The sequence below is a fragment of the Artemia sp. Qi Xiang Cuo genome, chromosome 1 (assembly GCF_049724085.1).
Source record: "Artemia sp. Qi Xiang Cuo chromosome 1, ASM4972408v1, whole genome shotgun sequence".
NCBI lineage: Eukaryota > Metazoa > Arthropoda > Branchiopoda > Anostraca > Artemiidae > Artemia > Artemia sp. Qi Xiang Cuo.
This window is the reverse complement of record NC_142794.1, coordinates 10,205,352-10,224,643: the sequence shown is the minus strand read 5'-3', so window position 1 is coordinate 10,224,643 and position 19,292 is coordinate 10,205,352. Positions and strand designations below refer to the sequence as shown.

At 35.1% G+C, this 19,292-nt stretch overlaps 1 protein-coding gene across 1 annotated transcript; it reads right to left on the bottom strand.

Moving 5' to 3' along the window:
* Window positions 1–2,425: 2,425 nt before the first annotated feature.
* Window positions 2,426–8,412, bottom strand: LOC148955998 (uncharacterized). The gene is made up of 2 exons (XM_089093516.1): window positions 7,340–8,412; window positions 2,426–2,573 (listed from the first exon to the last, which is right to left on the bottom strand). The coding sequence occupies exon 1, from the start codon at window positions 8,071–8,073 to the stop codon at window positions 7,444–7,446; it is 630 nt and encodes a 209-aa protein (XP_088949642.1). The 5' UTR covers window positions 8,074–8,412; the 3' UTR covers window positions 2,426–2,573; window positions 7,340–7,443.
* Window positions 8,413–19,292: the final 10,880 nt, after the last annotated feature.

Below are 19,292 nucleotides of genomic sequence, written 5' to 3'. Positions count from 1 at the left end.
TATGTGGGTTTAAATTGGAATTTCGTGGCACAAAATGGCCAAATATCACTTCGATTAGCTGATCTTCAATTTTCTTTACATGAGCACTAAAAAGTACGATTCTTGTCTAAATACTACTGCTACTACTACGAATAACTCACCGCAGCACCAAGCCACCTGAGGCCAAAACAGCTACGCACGCTTCTCCTCCATCCCAATATATTCAAAGCCTCCCCTTTTATACCCTCTCACAAAGTTCCCATTTCTTTTAAATCTTTCTTTATGACGTCCTCCTACCCCAGACGATGACGACCTGCTTTCCATTTAGCCCTAAACGGTTGGTCGAAAAGAACAATCTTCGGCAATATTCAACCTTCATCCGCACAACGTGCCTTAGCCACCTCAACCTTTCTTTCATTATAGCCCTAGAGATCGGTATTGAACCACATTTTTCGTACAGCGTACTGTTTGAAATACGGTCAGTCGGCTGGGAACCCCAAACAATTCTTAAGCAATTTCTCTGGAAAATATCCAGAAAATCTTCATCCGCTTTTCGGAGAGCCAATGCTTCAGAGCCATATTTGGCCACTGTCATCACTGTAGCTTCTAATATTCTAATCTTGGTTTGCAGACTTATCTTCCTATTCTTCCAATTTGTTTCTAATTGTGAAAAAAACCCTTACCCTTGGCTATTCTACTTTTAACATTTTCACTGCTCCCACCATCTTTACTAATACTACTACCAAGGTAAGTGAAGCTGCCCACCTGATCAATCTTTTTATTACACCATCGTAACTTCTTAACAGACTTCTTAACACTAATTTTCAAACTTATTATAGCACCCTGAACTCGCAAAACTTCTAAAAGTTCATTCATTTTCCTCACACTTTTATCTAGGATGCTTAAATCATCAGCATAATCTAAGTCAAGGAGACTTTTTCCTCCCCATTTGATTCCGTGGTCTCCCATTGCATTTCCTTTGCTCCTTAAGACAAAGTCCACCAAAATAATCCATATAAAAGGGGATAGAACACAACCCTGCTTAACTCCTGATTTAATACAAAACCAGCTGCTAGCCTCATTTCCTACCTCAACTGCAGCAGTGTTATTCTCCTCCATAGCACTAATCACTTTAATGTATTTCTCTGGTATACAATACAATAATAAAACCTTTATTAAAGCTCTTCTATCAACAGAATTGAACGCTTGCTCATAATCTATAAAACTGAGGATCAAAGGTGTTTGAAAACTCTTGCACTTCTCAAATAATAGCCTAAGAGTGAAAATTTGGTCGACACATCCTCTACCTTTTCTAAAGCCGCACTGTTCTTCTCTTAAAATTTTGTCTACAGCATCTCTAAGTCTAAAAAATATCATATTACTAAGGAATTTGCTACCTATAGAGAGTAGGCTAATGCCTTGATGATTACCATACTCACTTTTATCACCTTGCTTCTAAAGTGGCTTAATTAAGGGTTTTTTAAAATCGTCAGGTACTTCCCCTTTTTCAAAAATCATATTTATAATCTTCAGTAACTTATTTCTAACCTCAGAGCCACCATATTTAAGAAACTCATTTACCACCCTATCAGCACCTAGAGCCTTATAATTTTTTAATCCTTTTAATACTGTCGCTAATTACTCCTCACAAAAAAAATCTTTCTTCACATCCAAGGCATCACAAACTTTTTCATTTTCCTCTATATCTTTTCCTGCAACTCTATCTCGGTTTAGCAAATTCTCAAAATCTCTTTGTAATTTTAATGAGTTTTGTATATTTGGAATGATGTGAATCATAAGAACATCGAATATTTCCTTTTGTTTTCTGTTTGAAGATAGAGGGAAGAGTCAGGTGTGTTTTTGAGAGATTTGAGTGAAAATTTTGAAGAGACTCTATATATATCTGGCTACTCAGAGGTTTTCCAAGAATTTCTGCAGGTAAGTTTTCATTTCAGTTTTTACCAAATCTATCGAAGCTTATATTAGTCGATCATATGAAATATAATACAGGTATATGTTATATATAGATATATTTATTCTATATATAATATATATGCCAAATAAAGATATAAATTCTTTGGAACCTTTTAGAACTCAAAATAAATTATGTTTTATTTTAAACCTAAGTGAATTTTATATACATGGAATCATTATGTTTTTGGATTTATTTGAGGTTTACAAGTTGTTTCCAAAAATTTTTATTTTAACGATTTGATTATCAATCAATTTTTTAATTTAAATTGAAAAAACAATTGAAATAGAAAAAATAACAAATTTATAATTTGGTATATGTTTTATTATGAGCCCAAATGAAACTTATACATTTGAAATCATCATAAGTTTTGGATTTATATGACGTATACATATTGTTTCCATAACTTCTTACTTTATCGATTTTATAATAAATCTATGTGAAATTACCTTTGCAATCCTCTGCAGCTCTTGATCCACTAGACACAGTAGTTCGAGGCTTACCATTTTTGATGAACATGGGATGCATCCAGACTGTCCAGTTTGTGATTGATACGTTCCAATGTCACACCGATGGCAAGCCCTGTCCGTTTGATTGAAGTACAGACCAGACGATCAAGGAACTGGAAATAGTTTTCTTTAAAACACTTCTCTTCACAAGTAGAATAAGTAATAAAAAAAAGTGAGCATTGGACCATGGCCAGTTAACTTGGTATGGTTAGAGCCACAGAGAAACAGAGGGACTACTTGTTGAAAATCTGGTTGCTCAAAAACTTTTCATTTCTTTTACTGGCTTGGAATGTATTTGTTTATCTTTAAAATATGGATATTATCCCTTTTTAACTAAATATTTCAAAGCAATTAAGGCAATCCAAATAAAAATAACGATTAAATTGTTAATAAGACTTTAACCCCCACAAAATATTGAAAAAATTCTTGATATAATATATAATTATCATGCAAAATAAATTCATATAATGCAGGCATTAATCAATTATTTATTTCATTAATAAACGCTGGCGGAGAAGGTATTTTCTTATTAATATTTCATAATAAACTTGTAGTATAGAAGATAATCAAAATTAATGCCATATTTTTTCCTTTTACCCTAGCGTAATGAAAGGAGATAAGATCTTCTCCCCGAAATTAATAAAATCCAAATAATACTAATTATGTTTAGATTTAATCAAATCGTCATTATAAATCAAGAAAATACAAATTAAAGCTTAAGGGTTTATGATACCTCGTGTTATTATCAATAATCATATCAGTGCGGATGCTGAAATGAAAGTAAAATACTTAATGTACGAAGCAAGGCTATAGCCAATATTTTTGTTGGGTAGGGGTTATTTTTTCCGGAAGGGGGGGGGGGGCGCAGAAAAACTTAGAAAATGTATCAAAATTTTGTTTATACGCTTTCTTATGTTTTTACGAGTGAGACAAAATTTTCGGAGGAGAGGTCAAAACCCCTCCCTTCTCCTTAGATATAGCCTTCGTACGAAGAACAGTGAAAAGGAAATCTGATCGCTAGGAAATCTGAAATCTGGTTTTTGAGGGGAAACTTGCAAAGCAAGTTTCTTGTAGTAATGTAGTAGGCCTAAGTAAGAGGTAGTTTAGTAAGCTAGGGGGTAGTGTAGTAAGTAAGTGGTAGTGTAGAAAGTAATGGCCTCAAGTGTCTGTAGTAAGGGGCATAAAAGTAAAATGAAAAAACATGGATAAAAGATCAGCAAAAAAAAGCTAAATGCATAGGGGATCAATTGCTTAAGAAAATACAGCTTTCCTTTGACGGTGTGGATATCTCTTTGGAGATCAGTAGTTTGTTAAAGTTTGAGTTTTTACAAACAAAAAACTCTCCCAAATTTAACTGATTAGTTTTGCTTTATTTTTTTCACGTTTCAACTTCACAACCCGGGCCATACTTAGGGGGGGGGTTGTAGGGTTTTACCCCTCCACCTTTGCCCGACATGTAAAAACGTACAAAAATGTACAAAAAAAACATTTTTGTGCGTTTTTTTAAGTTTTTCTTAAGCCTCCCCCTCCCCTGAAAAAAAATCCCGGAGGCACCCTAAATCACAACACTGACGAAAAGTGACACTACCCTAGAAACTTCAGAGTTAAGAAACAGCCAAACGAAAAATCTTAGAAAATCGCTGTTTTCAGATATAAATAGACATAGAATGGGTCTAAGGGTGAATTTTTCTTGATTTTGATGTCCTTGATACTTTAGAAGTCACGAGTGTTAACATCTTACATCAAATATGATATATTCCAGATTTATTGATTTTCAGGTTTTCTTACGCAAACTAAAAAAACTTGTGCAAATTAAACAAAAAACAAGTTTTTTAATTGCATTCCAGTTTGGCAAGTGATAACATATTTTTTTAATTACTAAGCTATAATTTATATTTCATAAAAATTTTCAATTTTGAAAACAGATTAATCCAAATATCCACGTAGGAATGACCGGTGGGATGTAACATACACAAAGTAGATAAAAATTGAATTATATTAAAATGTTGCAAAAACGGTAAAAATTCGTATACTTTGGTTGGAAGGGGGAGGGTTAACACCTCACATGCACACATGCCTTTAAATAATGCTGTTGAACAGTTCAAGTGTCATTTGTCGCAATTTAAAATTTTTCGGAAAGTATAAAATGAAATAGTTTACCTATTTCAAAGTTCTATAAATTTGTCTATGGAAGTGGTAGGCTCGTAGATAAATAGCATAATATTATGATCTCAGCATGTGTTTTTTCTCGATGAAGTTAAGGGATTTGAAAATAAATAAAAAATTTACTTGCCCTGTAACTGCTTCCATTCTAGTTTTCAAAAATATGAAAATACAAATTAAGGCTTAAGGGATTATGTTACCTCATGTTATAATCTATAATAATCTCAGTACGGATGCTGAACTGAAAGTAAAATACTTAATGTTTGAAGCAGGGCTGTAGCCAATATTTTTGTTGGGAAGGGGGGTACGCAAACTAAAAAATTTGTGCAACTTAAAAAGAAAATAAAATAATCCGTTCCAGCTTGGAAAGTGAAAACATTTTTTTTAATTACTAAACTATAATTTATATTTCATAAGAATTTTCAATTTTGAAAACAGATCAATCCAAATATCCAGGTAGAAATGACCAGTGGGAAGTAGCATACAAAAAGTAGATAAAAATTAAATTATATTAAAATGTTGTAAAGACTGTAAAAAATCGTATTCTTTGGTTGGAGAGGGGGGGGGGGGGGTAACACCTTCCATGCACACATTCCTTTAAATAATGTTCTTGAACAGTTTAAGTGTCATCGGTCGTTATTTGCGATTTTTCGGAACGTATAAAATGAAATAGTTTGCCTATTTCAAAGTTCTATAAATTTGTCTGCGGAAGTGGTAAGCTCATAGTGAAACAGCATAATATTATGATTTCAGCATATATTTTTTCTCGATGAAGGTAGAGGATTCGAAAAAAAACTTACTTGCTCTGTAACTGCTTCCAGTCAAGTTTTCAAAAATAAGAAAATACAAACTAAAGCTTAAGGGATTATGTTCTATAATAATCTCAGTACGGATGATGAACTGAAAGTAAAATACATAATTTACGAAGCAAGGCTGTAGCCAATATTTCTTTTGGGGATGGGGGTATTTTTTCAGGTAGGGGATGGGGGTTCAAAAAACTTAAAAAACGCATCAAAATTTTGTTTATGTGCTTTTTTATGTTTTTACGAGTGAGACAAAATTTTCGGAGGAGAGGTTAAAAGCCATCCCTTCTCCTTAGATATAGCCTTCGTACAAAGAACAGTGAAAATGAAATCTGATCACTAGGAAATCTGAAATCTGATCTTTAAGGGGAAACTTGCAAAGCAAGTTTCTTGTAGTAATGTAGTAAGTAAGGGGTAGTGTAGTAAGTAAGGGGTAATGCAGTGAGTAAGGGGTAGTGTAGTAGGTTGGGGCATCAAGTTTTTGTAGTAAGGGGCATAAAATTAAAATGAAAAAATATGAATAACATATCAGCAAAAAGAAGCTAAATACATTATGGATCAATTGCTTAAGAAAATACACCTTTTCTTTGATGGTATGGACCTCTTTGGAGATCAGTAGTTTGTCAATGTTTGAGTTTTTGCAAACAAAGATCTCTCACAAATTAAACTGATTAATTTTGCTTATTTTTTTCACGTTTCAACGTCAAAACACAGACCATACTTAAGAGTGGTTGTAGGGTTTAACCCCTCCTCCTTTTCCCGACTTGTAACAACGTAAAAAAATGCATAAAAACAAAATTTCTGTGTGTTTTTACAGTTCTTTTGTAGCCTCTCCTTAAAAAAAAATCCCGGAGGCCCCCTAAATCACAACACTGACGAAAAGTGACACTACCCTAGAGACTTCAGAGTTAAGAAACAGCCAAACAAAAAATCTTAGGAAATCGCTGTTTTCAGATATAAATAGACAGAATGGGTCTAAGGGTGAATTTTTCTTGATTTTGATGTCCTTGATACTTTAGATGTCACGAGTGTTAACATCTCACATCAAATATGATATATTCCAGATTTATTGATTTTCAGGTTTTCTTACGCAAACTAAAAACTTGTGCAAATAAAAAAAAACAAGTTTCTTAATTCCATTCCAGTTTGGCAAGTGAAAACATATGTTTTTTCTTTTAATGACTAACCTATAATTTATATTTTATAAGAATGTTCAATGTTGAAAACAGATCAATCCAAATATCCACGTAGGAATGACCGGTGGGATGTAACATACAAAAAGTAGATAAAAATTGAATTATATTAAAATGTTGCAAAAACTGTAAAAATTCGTATTCTTTGGTGGGACGGGGGGGGGGGAGTTAACACCTAACATGCACACATGCCTTTATATAATGTTCTTGGACAGTTTATGCGTCATTGGTCGTATATTACAATTTTTGAAACGTATAAAATGGAACAGTTTGCCTATTTCAAAGTTCTATAAATTTGTCTACGGAAGTGGTAAGCTCATAGTGAAATAGCGGAATATTATGATTTCAGCATGTGTTCTTTCTCGATGAAAGTAAGGGATTCGAGAATAAAAAAAAAATACTTGCTATGTAACTGCTTCCAGTCTAGTTTTTATTAGAAAGGAAGCAGTAAAAAGCAGTATGTTTATTTCTTATTCGTATTTTAGAGTGATCCTTATAAGAACTGGTGGAAGTAACAGAAAGGTAAATATCTGGCCAAGATTTAAGCGTATTCTAAATATAATGAAAATGCTAATAGATAAATGCTAATAAATACAACAGATGTTGTAATAGAGAAATTCTAGAATACAAAATAAACTTAGAATAAGCCCGTGAAAAGAGCAACAGCATAAAAGTAGCATAATTATTGAAAAGAGACAAAGCCGAATAAGAAGAGCTTACCAACACAGACTGGATAGTCATTGTCGTAATCCAACAGAGGAATATCATCCTGCTCCTCTCCAGCAACACAGCCCATTTCCTCAAATTTCAGGCATGGATTTTTATCAATAGCTGGCAATTCCGAGGACAGTAAAGCGCGTTTCAACGGCAAAAGCTAAGGTAATTATGGCAAGTTCTCCATAATTCCCTGGATCTCTAGATGTGAAAATGAAATTTGGAAAGGGCACAACATAACTATCCGCTTCTTGGAGTTTGTAGAAGAAACAAATATCAGTGGGTTGTCCAACAAAATCAGTTGTTACAACGCCCTTGACAAGAATAATCTTAACTTTGGAAATCTTTCCGCGATCAACGGTGACAAAACTAAAAGCATCGGATTGTGCACACCATCCAGTTGTAGATCCAAGTTGGACGTAGGCAGGTTGATAATTTGATGGCTCAGAAGTTGCATTTATTGCCTCATCGGAAATCAAACCAGAAGCTCTACCCAACGGGTTGATAACGCTACATTCTGGCTCTTGTTGGCAGGAAATTGGTATATTCGTCGTTGGTATATAACCAGGCCGTGTACATTCAAAGAAAATTTCTGAGTCTTGATCATACGAACTTGCAAGTTGAATGCCGTCAGCTGGTCGGACTGGATCTTCACAAGTTGGGCCTTTACAACGAAGATCACCGAAATCCCACTTCCCTGTTTCTTGGCACCTCACAATGTTGTCATTGCGTGATGACATTTAAGCAAGTCGGAAGATTGGCTGATATCCAAAAAAGAATGTTGATTTATATCTTGTATCAGGAATTATACCATATTCTGCACAAAAGGTTTCAGGAGTTTCACCGCAGTCAATTCAAGGGCATGTTGGCGGGTCTTCTGACAATCGGTAATCATTTGATACTGGTCTGGGATCGTAGGCACGCTTCCTAAAGAAACCAAAGGGTGGTTGTTTAATTTCTCTTCCGATATCGTTGCACTCGATGCTTACATTAGCACCAAAAGATATGAGAGTCGTGTTAGGATCGAGCCGTAAGATCTTGAGACCTTCTCCATGTGCATCCGGCAAGACTTCAAATTTGGCAACTAAATTATATGAAGTATAAATAAAAATCTAAGATACAATTATCCAACTGCAGTAAAAATTATAAAGAAAATGAAATCAAACAAAATAAACTAGGCTAGAATATATGAATATATTCCTGAACTGGAAAAAGGGAAGCAACTCTTTTTTACAAAATTAAAATTATTAACACATTTTCATTGTATTTTTAATCAATGTATTTTTAATCGGAAGAGGTAAATAAATATAAATAAAAAATTTTTAATCAAGGACGTAAATAATCCTCATAAAATTAAATAAGAAAATCCTACAAGTGAACGAAAAAAATATAATCAAAACATACCTGGACTAGGGCTGTTTTTTATATAGTAAGTTCTAATTTTCCATAGGACCTCTCATATGTTTTTCATGGAAAAAGTATTAAATTCAGAATGAAATAAACTAAAAACTCATCAAATAATATTAAATTTTAATTACAATAAATTATAATTATAATATAGCATAGCTATATTTTCTTCTATAAGAAATTTGTTTTTGAAACCAGTAAATTTTGGGCAATATTTCCACCAAGAGGTCATTTCATATGGTGACTGATTTTGAAACCAATTTTTAGAGACTGAGTGGAATCAAGTGATTGCAATAAAGTTTTATTAAATATTTTTTTTTTATTGAATATTTTGATAAATATTCACACCATCATGGAGATGGAGAGAGAAGTTATGTTATTGCTGTTTGTCTTGAGGTCTTATGAACCTGATAATATTGTTTTCAACTTTCAATATTTTTTTTTCTAATCATGACAGTAGAGGCCATGGTTAGTTACGGAAATTAAGGTAATCTGTCAAGTGAATCTGTCGCTTGAGAGATTCACTTGTCTATGTGAGTCTGTCAAGCAAAAAAAAATAAATAATAAGATAAAACAATGGCAGTCCCCTCCCCTGAAATTTTGGACCCACTATTGTGTACGAACAAAAATAAAAGGCAGGCTAGTTGCCCTTTTTCAGCCTAGTTAGCTGATGCGGTAGACAAATGACCTTCATCAGTCAAAACATGTGATCCATTCATTGTCCATGGCTCAATTTATCTTTTCTGTTCATGTGTTCCCGTATAGCATAGATGGGGCAATAGATGCTTATCCTTGAGAGAAATTGCAAAGACCGAGGTTGTGAGGAGTTACTGTCTTCTCTACTTTGTCAAATTTCGAGAGATTTTAAAATAATTCTAATATATCTGAAGGGACTACCCACTTTTAAAGCCATAACCTCCAGATGGTGTGTGTCACAGTTGGCAGAGGTATGCCACGGTGGACGGTACACATAGTACTTTGAAACTTCCACCAGGGGGGGGGGAAATGGGACATCTCTGAAAGATAAATATCAGTTCTCATTCAGCTCCCGGGCTGTGAACATCTAAGCAAATAGATAGCATTCGTAATTAGTTTATATTTGAAGTGACAAAAAGGATAATTTATTGAGCAAGTATATTTCATAAGGAATCTAGCAACTAGCATTCAACCAAGCAAGTTCGAAAATTTATCTGTGCTGTATTCCAAGCCAAGTACACTGTGACGTAATCTATTAAATAAACCAACTAATTATTGGATAAGCTAACTAACCGCTGGCGGACGTGGTTTATTGCAAGGAATTTTTGGAAAAACGGGGTGATTTTATTGCCCCCCCTGCCATGTTCATTCAACATTCGAAGGGTGAACATCGATTTGATACCAAGTGAGAGCGTTGCGATAGTGAAATAATACGAACGATTCAGATAAAGGACTGCGTGAAATACGGAGAGGAATTGGATTTTTTCTTTTTTTTTACTGGATTGTTATTACTCAGTGACGTCACTGATTAGTTATTGTTACAATGCAAGAGGATAGAGGTGATTCGACAATGAACAGTCAGTTTCTACAAGAGATAAATTTTTAGCTGGATTTGCTGCCGGAATTGACATCAAAAATGGACGCTCCCCCGAAACTGGTGGAAATTGTAAGTTCTGTCGAGGCACAGTTAGCACAAGTGAATGTTCAGCTAAAATCGAACGCAAAAGCTAACGAGAAACTGAAAAGTGAATTGATACTGGTTCGCCAAAATTTACAGTCAGCCACGCTTAGAGCTGACCATTTAGAGGATGAGTTGCGGCGCAGCAATGTTATAATCTACAACTTTGAAGCGGTGGATCCGAGAACGTATACCCTTAGTGAAGAGATTATGAAGGTTTTGAACGACGTAATTCCCAATTTGCGCCTCACCCGCAGTGATGTAAGAGACTCCGATTTAAGGCGGGTCCTATTGTGCTAAAGCTGAATTCGATGGATGTAAGAAATATGATTTTAAGGGGAAATCCACTTCTACGAGAATATGGACTTTCTACTGCACCCGATTATAGCCCCGCCCAGCGTGAAGCTAGAAAGCACCTCAGATTAGAAATGAATAAAGCTCTCTCTGAAGGTCATTCTGCCTATCTCAGGGGTGTCAAACTTTATGTGAACGATGTTATTTTTAAATATGATGAGCTATCGAATAAGGTTATAAAGGAGACTCCGCGCACCACACAAAAAGTACAAAAGGCAAGAGTACCTAATGCAGGCGCCATTAATAAGGGCAGCGAAGTTGTTATTCGAGGAAATGCGGAAGACAATTAGGGTAGCGATGCAACAATGTCTGATAGCGATGCGGAAACAGTAGTTGAAGTTGATGTGAATAACCCCGCACCTACTGGCAGTAAAACCTACCATAAAGACACTATTTTAGCGAGGTCTCCATTAAAGGGTAATGATAAGAAGACGCGAAAATTTTCGGAAGTTATTAGTCCTGAAGAACAGTCAAGGGGAAAGAGTAGGAATGTTTCCAGGTGAGTGTCGCCCACGGGTGGTTGGCCAAATAGAGTTGGTTGATACGTGTCGAGGGGCCCCCGTGGAGGTACCCCTTATAGTAACAGATATCGTGACTATTACCACATTACTCCGGAAGATTCAGATTTTGATGCAGCTAATACCGAAGAGCGACAGGTACGCAACGACTAGGAAAAACTCGGCAATATACATCGAATAAGTTTAGTAATCGGGAACGTATAAGGTGTGAAAAATAAAGTGAAACAGATTAGTGAAGATTTAAAGTCAATCGATATTATAGGGTTAGTTGGAACATGGCATAGCGCAAGTGAACCTCCGATATTCGACGGTTTTATTGTTGAGCTTGTTGCGCGAAAGCCAGCTGGAAACATGCGCTGCTATGGAGGGATAACCGTGTTACTAAGTAAAGCTCGTTTCCGGAGTTATCATAGAATTGCTAGTAATTCAGAGAACATTCTTTGGGTACGATTGGAGTTAGTGAGAAACAAATGGATGACTTTAGGATCTGTATATATAGCGCCGCAGAATAGTTCCTATAGTAGAGAGGAAACATGGGATGTGTTAGCTGAAGAGTTACGTAGACTAAGGAGGGATTTTACAGAGGATGTTTTTGTTGTTATGGGGAATTTTAACGCTTATACGGGTGGTGTATTAGAAATGGAGAGTGTCTCGTTCCAAGAAGTGCTAAACTTGGTTCCATCTGAGTATGGAATGCCTAGAAGTAGCAGAGATATGGATAGGAGGTTGAATTGTTGGGGGAGAAGGCTCTTGGAGCTCTGCTCGGAGAATAGTCTAATAATTGGGAATGGGAGATTTGGAACTGATGGGGGAGTAGGGGAGTTTACCTGTATGTCGAGAGCTAGTCCGAGTCTGATAGATTATGTGTTGGTTGAAATTGGGCTTGTAGCTCAATCAGTTGACGTTGAGGTACTTCAGTCAGTTGGTTCAGGCCACTGGCCAGTTAATATAGAGTTGAGTATAGAGGTTGAAGGTAAGAGGAGCGTTATTGAAAGAGGTATGAGACAGTCAGTCAGGAAAAGATTAGTGTTTAAAAACCGTTAAAAAGAGATTGGAATAATAAATAAATTGATGATATGAATGAGATAATAGCGAGACCAGTAGTAATAGATAGATTAGAGGAGACTAGAGATCTAGATTGCGGTGCTTAGGAATTCCTTGCCGAGTTATGTGAGTTTGTGCACCAGTGGTCTAGTAAAGCGGTAGAAAGGAGAGTTAAATCAGGATATAAATGATATTATTATGAGGAATGTAGAAGCTTAAAGCAGGAGGTAGAAAAAGAATTAGAAATTTTTGGGCAGTGCCAGGATGAAGAATTACGGTTAGAAGCGTTGAATTTTTATAGAGTTAAGAATAGGGAATATAAGAAATTGCTGAAGAGGAGAAGTCAGGAATGGGATAGTTTAGAAATGAAAAAGATGATGGAGGATTTTACACTAGGGAATGTTAAAGAATTTTGGAGTAGAATGAGAAAGGAAAGAGCTAATATTTCAGGTCGAACTCCTTCACCGGAGTCGTGGCCTGGTTATTTTGAGAATTTAGAAGGAGACTGTGAAGGGCTAGAAGAGGATAGTCAGTCGTCATATTCAGGTGAAAGTATTTTCCCGCTGCAGGAGAATGATTATGAATTAGTAGGGGAAGTATCAAGAGAGGAGGTTAGAGAAGTAGTTATTAAGATGAAAGGAGGTTCAGCGCCAGGTTTGGATGGGATACCAGCCTGGGTGGTTAAGAAGTTTTTGTCGGTGTTTTTGTCGATATTAGTTATAGCATTTAATAGTATTGTATCTACAGGTAAGTGGCCAGAATTATGGAAGACTTCAGTTGTTATACCGCTTTTTAAGAAGGGGGACCCTAGCTCGAATGATAACTATAGGCCCATAGCTCTAGTACCAGTTTTTAGTAAAGTGTTAGAGAAAATTGTTTAGAAAAGTGTTAGAGAAAAGTGTTAGAGAAAGTGTTAGGAGGCTAGATAGGTGGTTAGATAAAAATAAGATTATAAATGAAGAGGAAGGAGGATTTGGGAAAGGTTATAGTACAGCAGATAGGGCATTTGTGCTTAGAGCTTTAGTCGATAATTATGGAACAGTGAATAGCCGTCTATATGCAGCTTTTTTAGACCTAAGAAAAGCTTTTGATAATGTTGAGAGGGTGCTTTTGGTAGATATTCTTAGAAGCATAGGATTACCTAGTATTTTTGTGAGGTTAGTTACTAGCATGTATTGCGGAACTAAGGCTGTAGTAAAGGTAATAGATCAGGGTTTTTCCAGAGTATATAGAAACCGTAAAGGGGTAAAACAAGGTAGTGCTCTTTCTCCCCGTTTGTTTTCTATATTTATAAATTATTTAGTTCAGTTTTTGGAAAGAAGGTGGGCTCCGACAGTGGGTCTTGGCTCAAAATTATTTTCAGTTTTGCCTTTTTGCTGATGATAGCGTACTTGTAGCTAAGTCTGCCCAGGAATTACAGATTTTGTTAGATCTTGTTGCAGATTACTTAGATCTGAAAAAGCTCCAACTTAATGTCAAGAAGACAGAAATTTTGGCAAAAAGAAAAGATAAAGAAAGTAATGGTAAGTTTATGTTTAAAGGAGATGAAATAAAGATAGTTGAAAATTCAAAATATTTAGGTTTTGTATTTCAAAATAATGGTAGTTGGTGTGCCCACATTAAAGAGTCATTAAAAAGGGGGAAAGCGGCTATATCAACAGTTTTTAGGAATGGTACAGTTATGGGTATTAAAAGTCTAGCAATGCATAAGAGGATATTTTTAACGAAGATTATGCCAGTTATTCATTATGGTGGGGAATTATGGGGGATGGAAGCGGCAGAACAGCTGGAGACCCTTCAGATAAGTTATTACAAAAGGCTTTTTGGCCTCCATAGAGCTACGCATACCCAGTTTTTGAAAAGGGAGCTATGGCTTTTTTCGCTCCGTAAACATAGGCTAGTTCAGGTAGTTAGATTTTGGATGAAGTTAGTGCAGGTACCACGAGGTAAACTTATTAGAGAGGCCTATGAAGAGCTACTTGCTTCAAGGCGTAAGAGGTCTTGGCCGTTTAGGGTTAAATCCTTATTAGACAGATTAGGATTGTCATATACATGGAATGATGGTAGAGGCCCCGCTAATATTTAAGAATATTAATATTAATTGTGATGCTCGCCCTAAGCCTAAGAAATTATTTGTTGATTCAAATACTATTTCAAGATTTAAGCTTAGGATAGAACAGTTAGACTTTAAATTTTTACAAGAAGAATTAGATTTAAATTTGAAGTTTGAGCATTGGTATGGTAAGATTAAGGATACGTTTTTGGAATGTTGTGAAGTGTCAGGAATGCAGAAGAGAAGGGTGTCTCCGAATAAACCTTGGATTACAAAGAGTTTGTTACAGTCAATTAATAGAAGACGTTTTTTATATAAGTTGTCAACAAGGAGCAGTGATCCTCATGATAAAGTAATATATAGAGTTTATAATAGTAGGTTAAATGCTGCACTCCGACTGGCTAAGGTAGAATATTATAAGGTTAAATCTAAAAAAGTTGAGGGTAACCCGAGTAAGACTTGGAAATTGATTAAGTCGGTGACTTGCCCTGGTAGCGTCTTGATCCGCCCAGATAATATAGGAATGAATAATAATGTTGCAGATGAGATGTGTAATCACTTCGCTACTATTGGGCAGCGTGTGTCATCATCGGTGCCAGTATTTGATCAAGATGGAGATTTTCGTCAGTTCCTACCTGAAGATTGTGATGTATCTGCGTACCTTAAATCTGTAACCATTGATGAATTATTTGATGTTATAAATAATATGAAAAATGGTGCATCAGGAGGCGATTTTATTTCGTTGAAGGTTTTGAAGTCGATATTACCTGTTATATCTAGTCATTTTTTAGGACTGATAAATAATTGTTTAAAAGCTGGAATATTTACCGATTGTCTAAAGTGCGCTAATGTTATCCCTATATTTAAAGGAGGGGATAATAAATGTTTTAGTGATTATAGACCGATTTCTTTACTGCCATTTATTTCTAGAGTGTTTGAAAAGTTGATTCATAGTAGGATGGTAAGTTTTTTCGAAAACAGAAAATTTTTTAGTTCTAGTCAGTTTGGGTTTAGGAGTTATCATTCTACAGAGCATAGAGTTTTGTTTTTAACAACTTTTATTAATGATGCTTTAGACAAGGGTCTGAAGATAGCTTCGATATTTTTGTATATTACTAAAGCATTTGACTCTGTTGATCATGATATACTAGTTCAAAAGCTATATAGTAGTGGTATACGTGGTGATTTTTTAAATGTGATAGTTAATTTTCTTAGTGGAAGGACTCAGTGTGTCGTGATGGATGGAGTTACGTCTAAAATTGAATATATTTCGATTGGAGTACCTCAGGGTTCCGTTTTGGGCCCTTTGTTGTTTTTGGTTTATATAAATGACCTTTGTAGAGCTTCAAGTAATGTGTCTTGTTCTTTAGACCTTGATAATTACGGTACTAAAGGAATTCTACCATGTTTTGCTGACGATGCCCATTTCACTGTAGCTGCTAGAACTGAAAATGAGCTGATGACTATGTTGAAACAAGGTATTTCTTCGATTGAAAAGTGGATGCGAGTAAATAAATTGAAACTGAATCATAGTAAGTCGAATTTTTTGATTTATGGTAGAATTACTGGACATTATCCATGGATTAATAATATAGAAGTAGGGCACCATACTATTGTAAGATCTACTAGTACTAGTCACCCATATCTCATTTACTGTTGTATGGTTTGGTCGAAAACATTCGTAACTCACCTTCATCCGCTCTGCGTAACACAGAATATGGCAATTAGAGTTCTTTATGGTAATCAAATTGACCTATCTGTATCGGTGAGGCATCTTTACAGCGAGTATAAAATTCTACCGTTGGCAGGAATATGTGTATTCTATAATGCTCTGTTTATGTTTAAATATTTAGCTTCGGAGTTACCATCATGTTTTTCAGGAATGTTTAGTCTTGCGTCTACTACTCACGATCATTTGACACGATCTTCTCAGTTGTTTCGAAGACCAGCTATGGTCACGTCTAGGTCTAGGTTTTCAATTCGCCATGTTGTTCCGTTAGTTTGGGAGAGTTTGCCAGAGGATTTGAGGAATGTTGGGGGTTTGCAGGATTTTCGTAAGTCGCTAAAGAACCATTGTTTTGATGTGTATATTTTGAATGGATTATTCCACGCCACTTAACTTAAGTTTTGTTTTTGAGGAGGGCTTAGTTGCAGCTGAATATGATTATAGTTATTATAATTTTGTTGGGTGTTGTTTGGAGGTTCGTTGGTTTTCGGGTCCGGTAAGTTGAGCTCTATTTTTTTTTTTTTCTGTATTTCTTTTTTTTGTTTTTTTGTTTTTGTTTTTTTTTTTCTTTTTTTCTTTTTTTTTTCTCTTTTTTTTTTTTGTTTTCTTGGTTTTTTGATTTATTAGGAGGGTTTTCTCCCGCACAAGCATTGCTTCAGGGAATCGATGATGTATATATTTTTTTTTAAATAAACCCAATGTTACTTACTTAAAAAAAAAAAAATAGTCAGATTGATATAATAGGAAAAGTTAAACAAAGATTAGAAGATCAGGAGATACAGACATGGGGGGAATGAAATTGAGAGATCCGAGACATTAAGTGTTTATAAGGAAGTGAAAAAGGTGTTTGGCCCGGAGATTTACTTTAAATTTAATTTGCCAAGTAAGTATTTGTCATATTGGTTGCAACTGCGGGCCAACTGTTTGCCTTTAAGATGGAGGAGTAAAGTATTTGAGAGAGGTAAGGGGTTCCCGGCATCTAGGTACACGTGTCCCATTTGTAATATTGAAGAGGAAAATCTGGACTATTTTCTGTGCCGGTGCCAGGGGCTTACTGATTTGAGGGAGGGTATTTTGGGAAAAAGTAATTTTTCACTTCGGGGCATGTTGTCTCTGACGGTACCTAGCCTCATGTGTAGATTATGTAGAATTGTGGATCAGGCACTAAAGATAAGAAAGGAACTAGTGTGAAGAAGATTTGTTATGGTTTGGAAAAAGATTGCTGAAGGGAGTTTTACTTTTGTTTTCCTGTTATATTTGATGTTTAGTGTATATGGTCCTGTTTTATGGCTTTTGAATACACGATTATTATTATTATTATTATTATTATGTGTGTGACATTGTGTGTAATTATGTGAGTTAGTTTTATAGTATTATGTGGCTTTTGTGCTGCAATTGTTATGTTATTTTATTTGCTATGGGCTATGTTTAGTTATTGTTATATATGTTATTATCATGTGTTTTGACTATATATGCAACTGTGTTTGTTTTTGCCATGGCCCAAAGAGGCTTTTGTTTTACAATAAATATCTATTCTATTATACTGTTTTAACATTATACCATTTGACCAAGGTTGTATCCAGGGGGAAAGGGTTACCAGGTTGAACCCTCTCTTCCCCCTCCCCCAAAAGAAAATTCCAAGTCGTAAAAACTTAACAAAGATGGATTTAAATAGATTTTAGATGCGTGTCTTTTATAAAATACCCCTGAATAAATACCCCTCCACCCGAACAAAAACCCTGGATACGCCCTTGCATAAATTAGTCAATAGATAGATAAGTGTATTTCAAAAGTATTGGAGCCATATACACAAAAATATATACAAAATAAGAAAATCGCCTGCAAAAAAAATTACAAAGCACACAAAAGAAAGGGTACAAAGGAAAAAAAAATACATAGTCTATACAAAATAACTTAAACACATACACTTTGTTTTCTTTCTAAGCATTTGTCTATATATGCACTGATTCGAATTATTGCCGCTGGGTTAGAACCACAGTATAAGGATATACTAGTAGCGATTTCTTTTTACAAACATGACACGCATTTCATACCATGCGTATAGACCCTGAGCTTATACGTCAGAACCTTAGTTCAGTTGCTACCACAGTATAAGGATATAGAAAACACCAAAAAATACAGGTTTTCCCTAAGCTCGTCGTGATGTGTACATTAGAATCGCGCATACGCGAAGGCGGGATATGAATCTTGTGTAGTTTTAAACCTGTGTCACGTATTTTTAATGGAGAGCATAGCTTTTGTCGCTACTGTGTGTTCTCTTTACTGTGGTTACAACATAGAAGAATTTCAGGAAGCTGCAAATTAACCCCCTGTAAATATTGTCCCCTGGAATCAGAAAGAACCAAGCACTCTCGTAGAAAATGGTCCAGATCTTCATATTCCCCCTTAAAAAGGGAACGAGCATACCTCCTTTCAGGAATCGCACTCTTTCTATCAAATAATTTTTTTCTGCTTTAAATTGGAAGGCAATTTGCTTTTAATTGTATCAATCGACGTAAAACATTACCCGGTAAATTAAATTTAAAATAAACTTCTTCTCCAAAACCAGATTTTACCTTGTACGTATCATACGATATTATCCATCCGACATTAAAATTCATCAAAATCGGTGGTTTAGCAAATTTAAATTATCTTAAAAAGTGATAAACTTACACTGGCATACCGGAGAATCTCCTGTCAATGTTCTTTGCGGTGTGCACTGCAAGCTTTCACTACTAACAATGACGTATCCAAAGTCGCAGTGAAATTGAACTGAATCGCCAAAATGATGGTCCTTCTGCAAAACAAATGCTCAAGTCAAGTTCAGGTAAAAAAATCCTGAATAATTTATTTAAGAAAATAGATAAACAAATGCCTGACAAAAAGTTAGGAAAAATATTGGTTAAAAAACAAATACAAAGAAGATTAAAAATAAAGCTACAAAAAGATTACATCTTAACATACATAAAAAAGAGGGCGTCAAAGTATAATAAGAAAAAACTTTCTTAAAATATAAGACAATGAGTAATGATAAAAAAAAACGAGAAGTGTTTGGGAACATATCCCCACCTAAGTTTATGTAAATTTTTTGCGAATATAAAAATTTTCTTCGTGTTTCTCTTCAGGATTTTTTCAACTTAATTTTCTTTTTGGTGTGTTATCAACATACGTTTTCTTTTCTACTTTTTTACCACAACAAATGA

What these genes read in the sequence shown, in the direction of transcription:
- LOC148955998 (XM_089093516.1), bottom strand. Translation starts at nt 8,073, where the DNA reads ATGTCATCACGCAATGACAACATTGTGAGGTGCCAAGAAACAGGGAAG.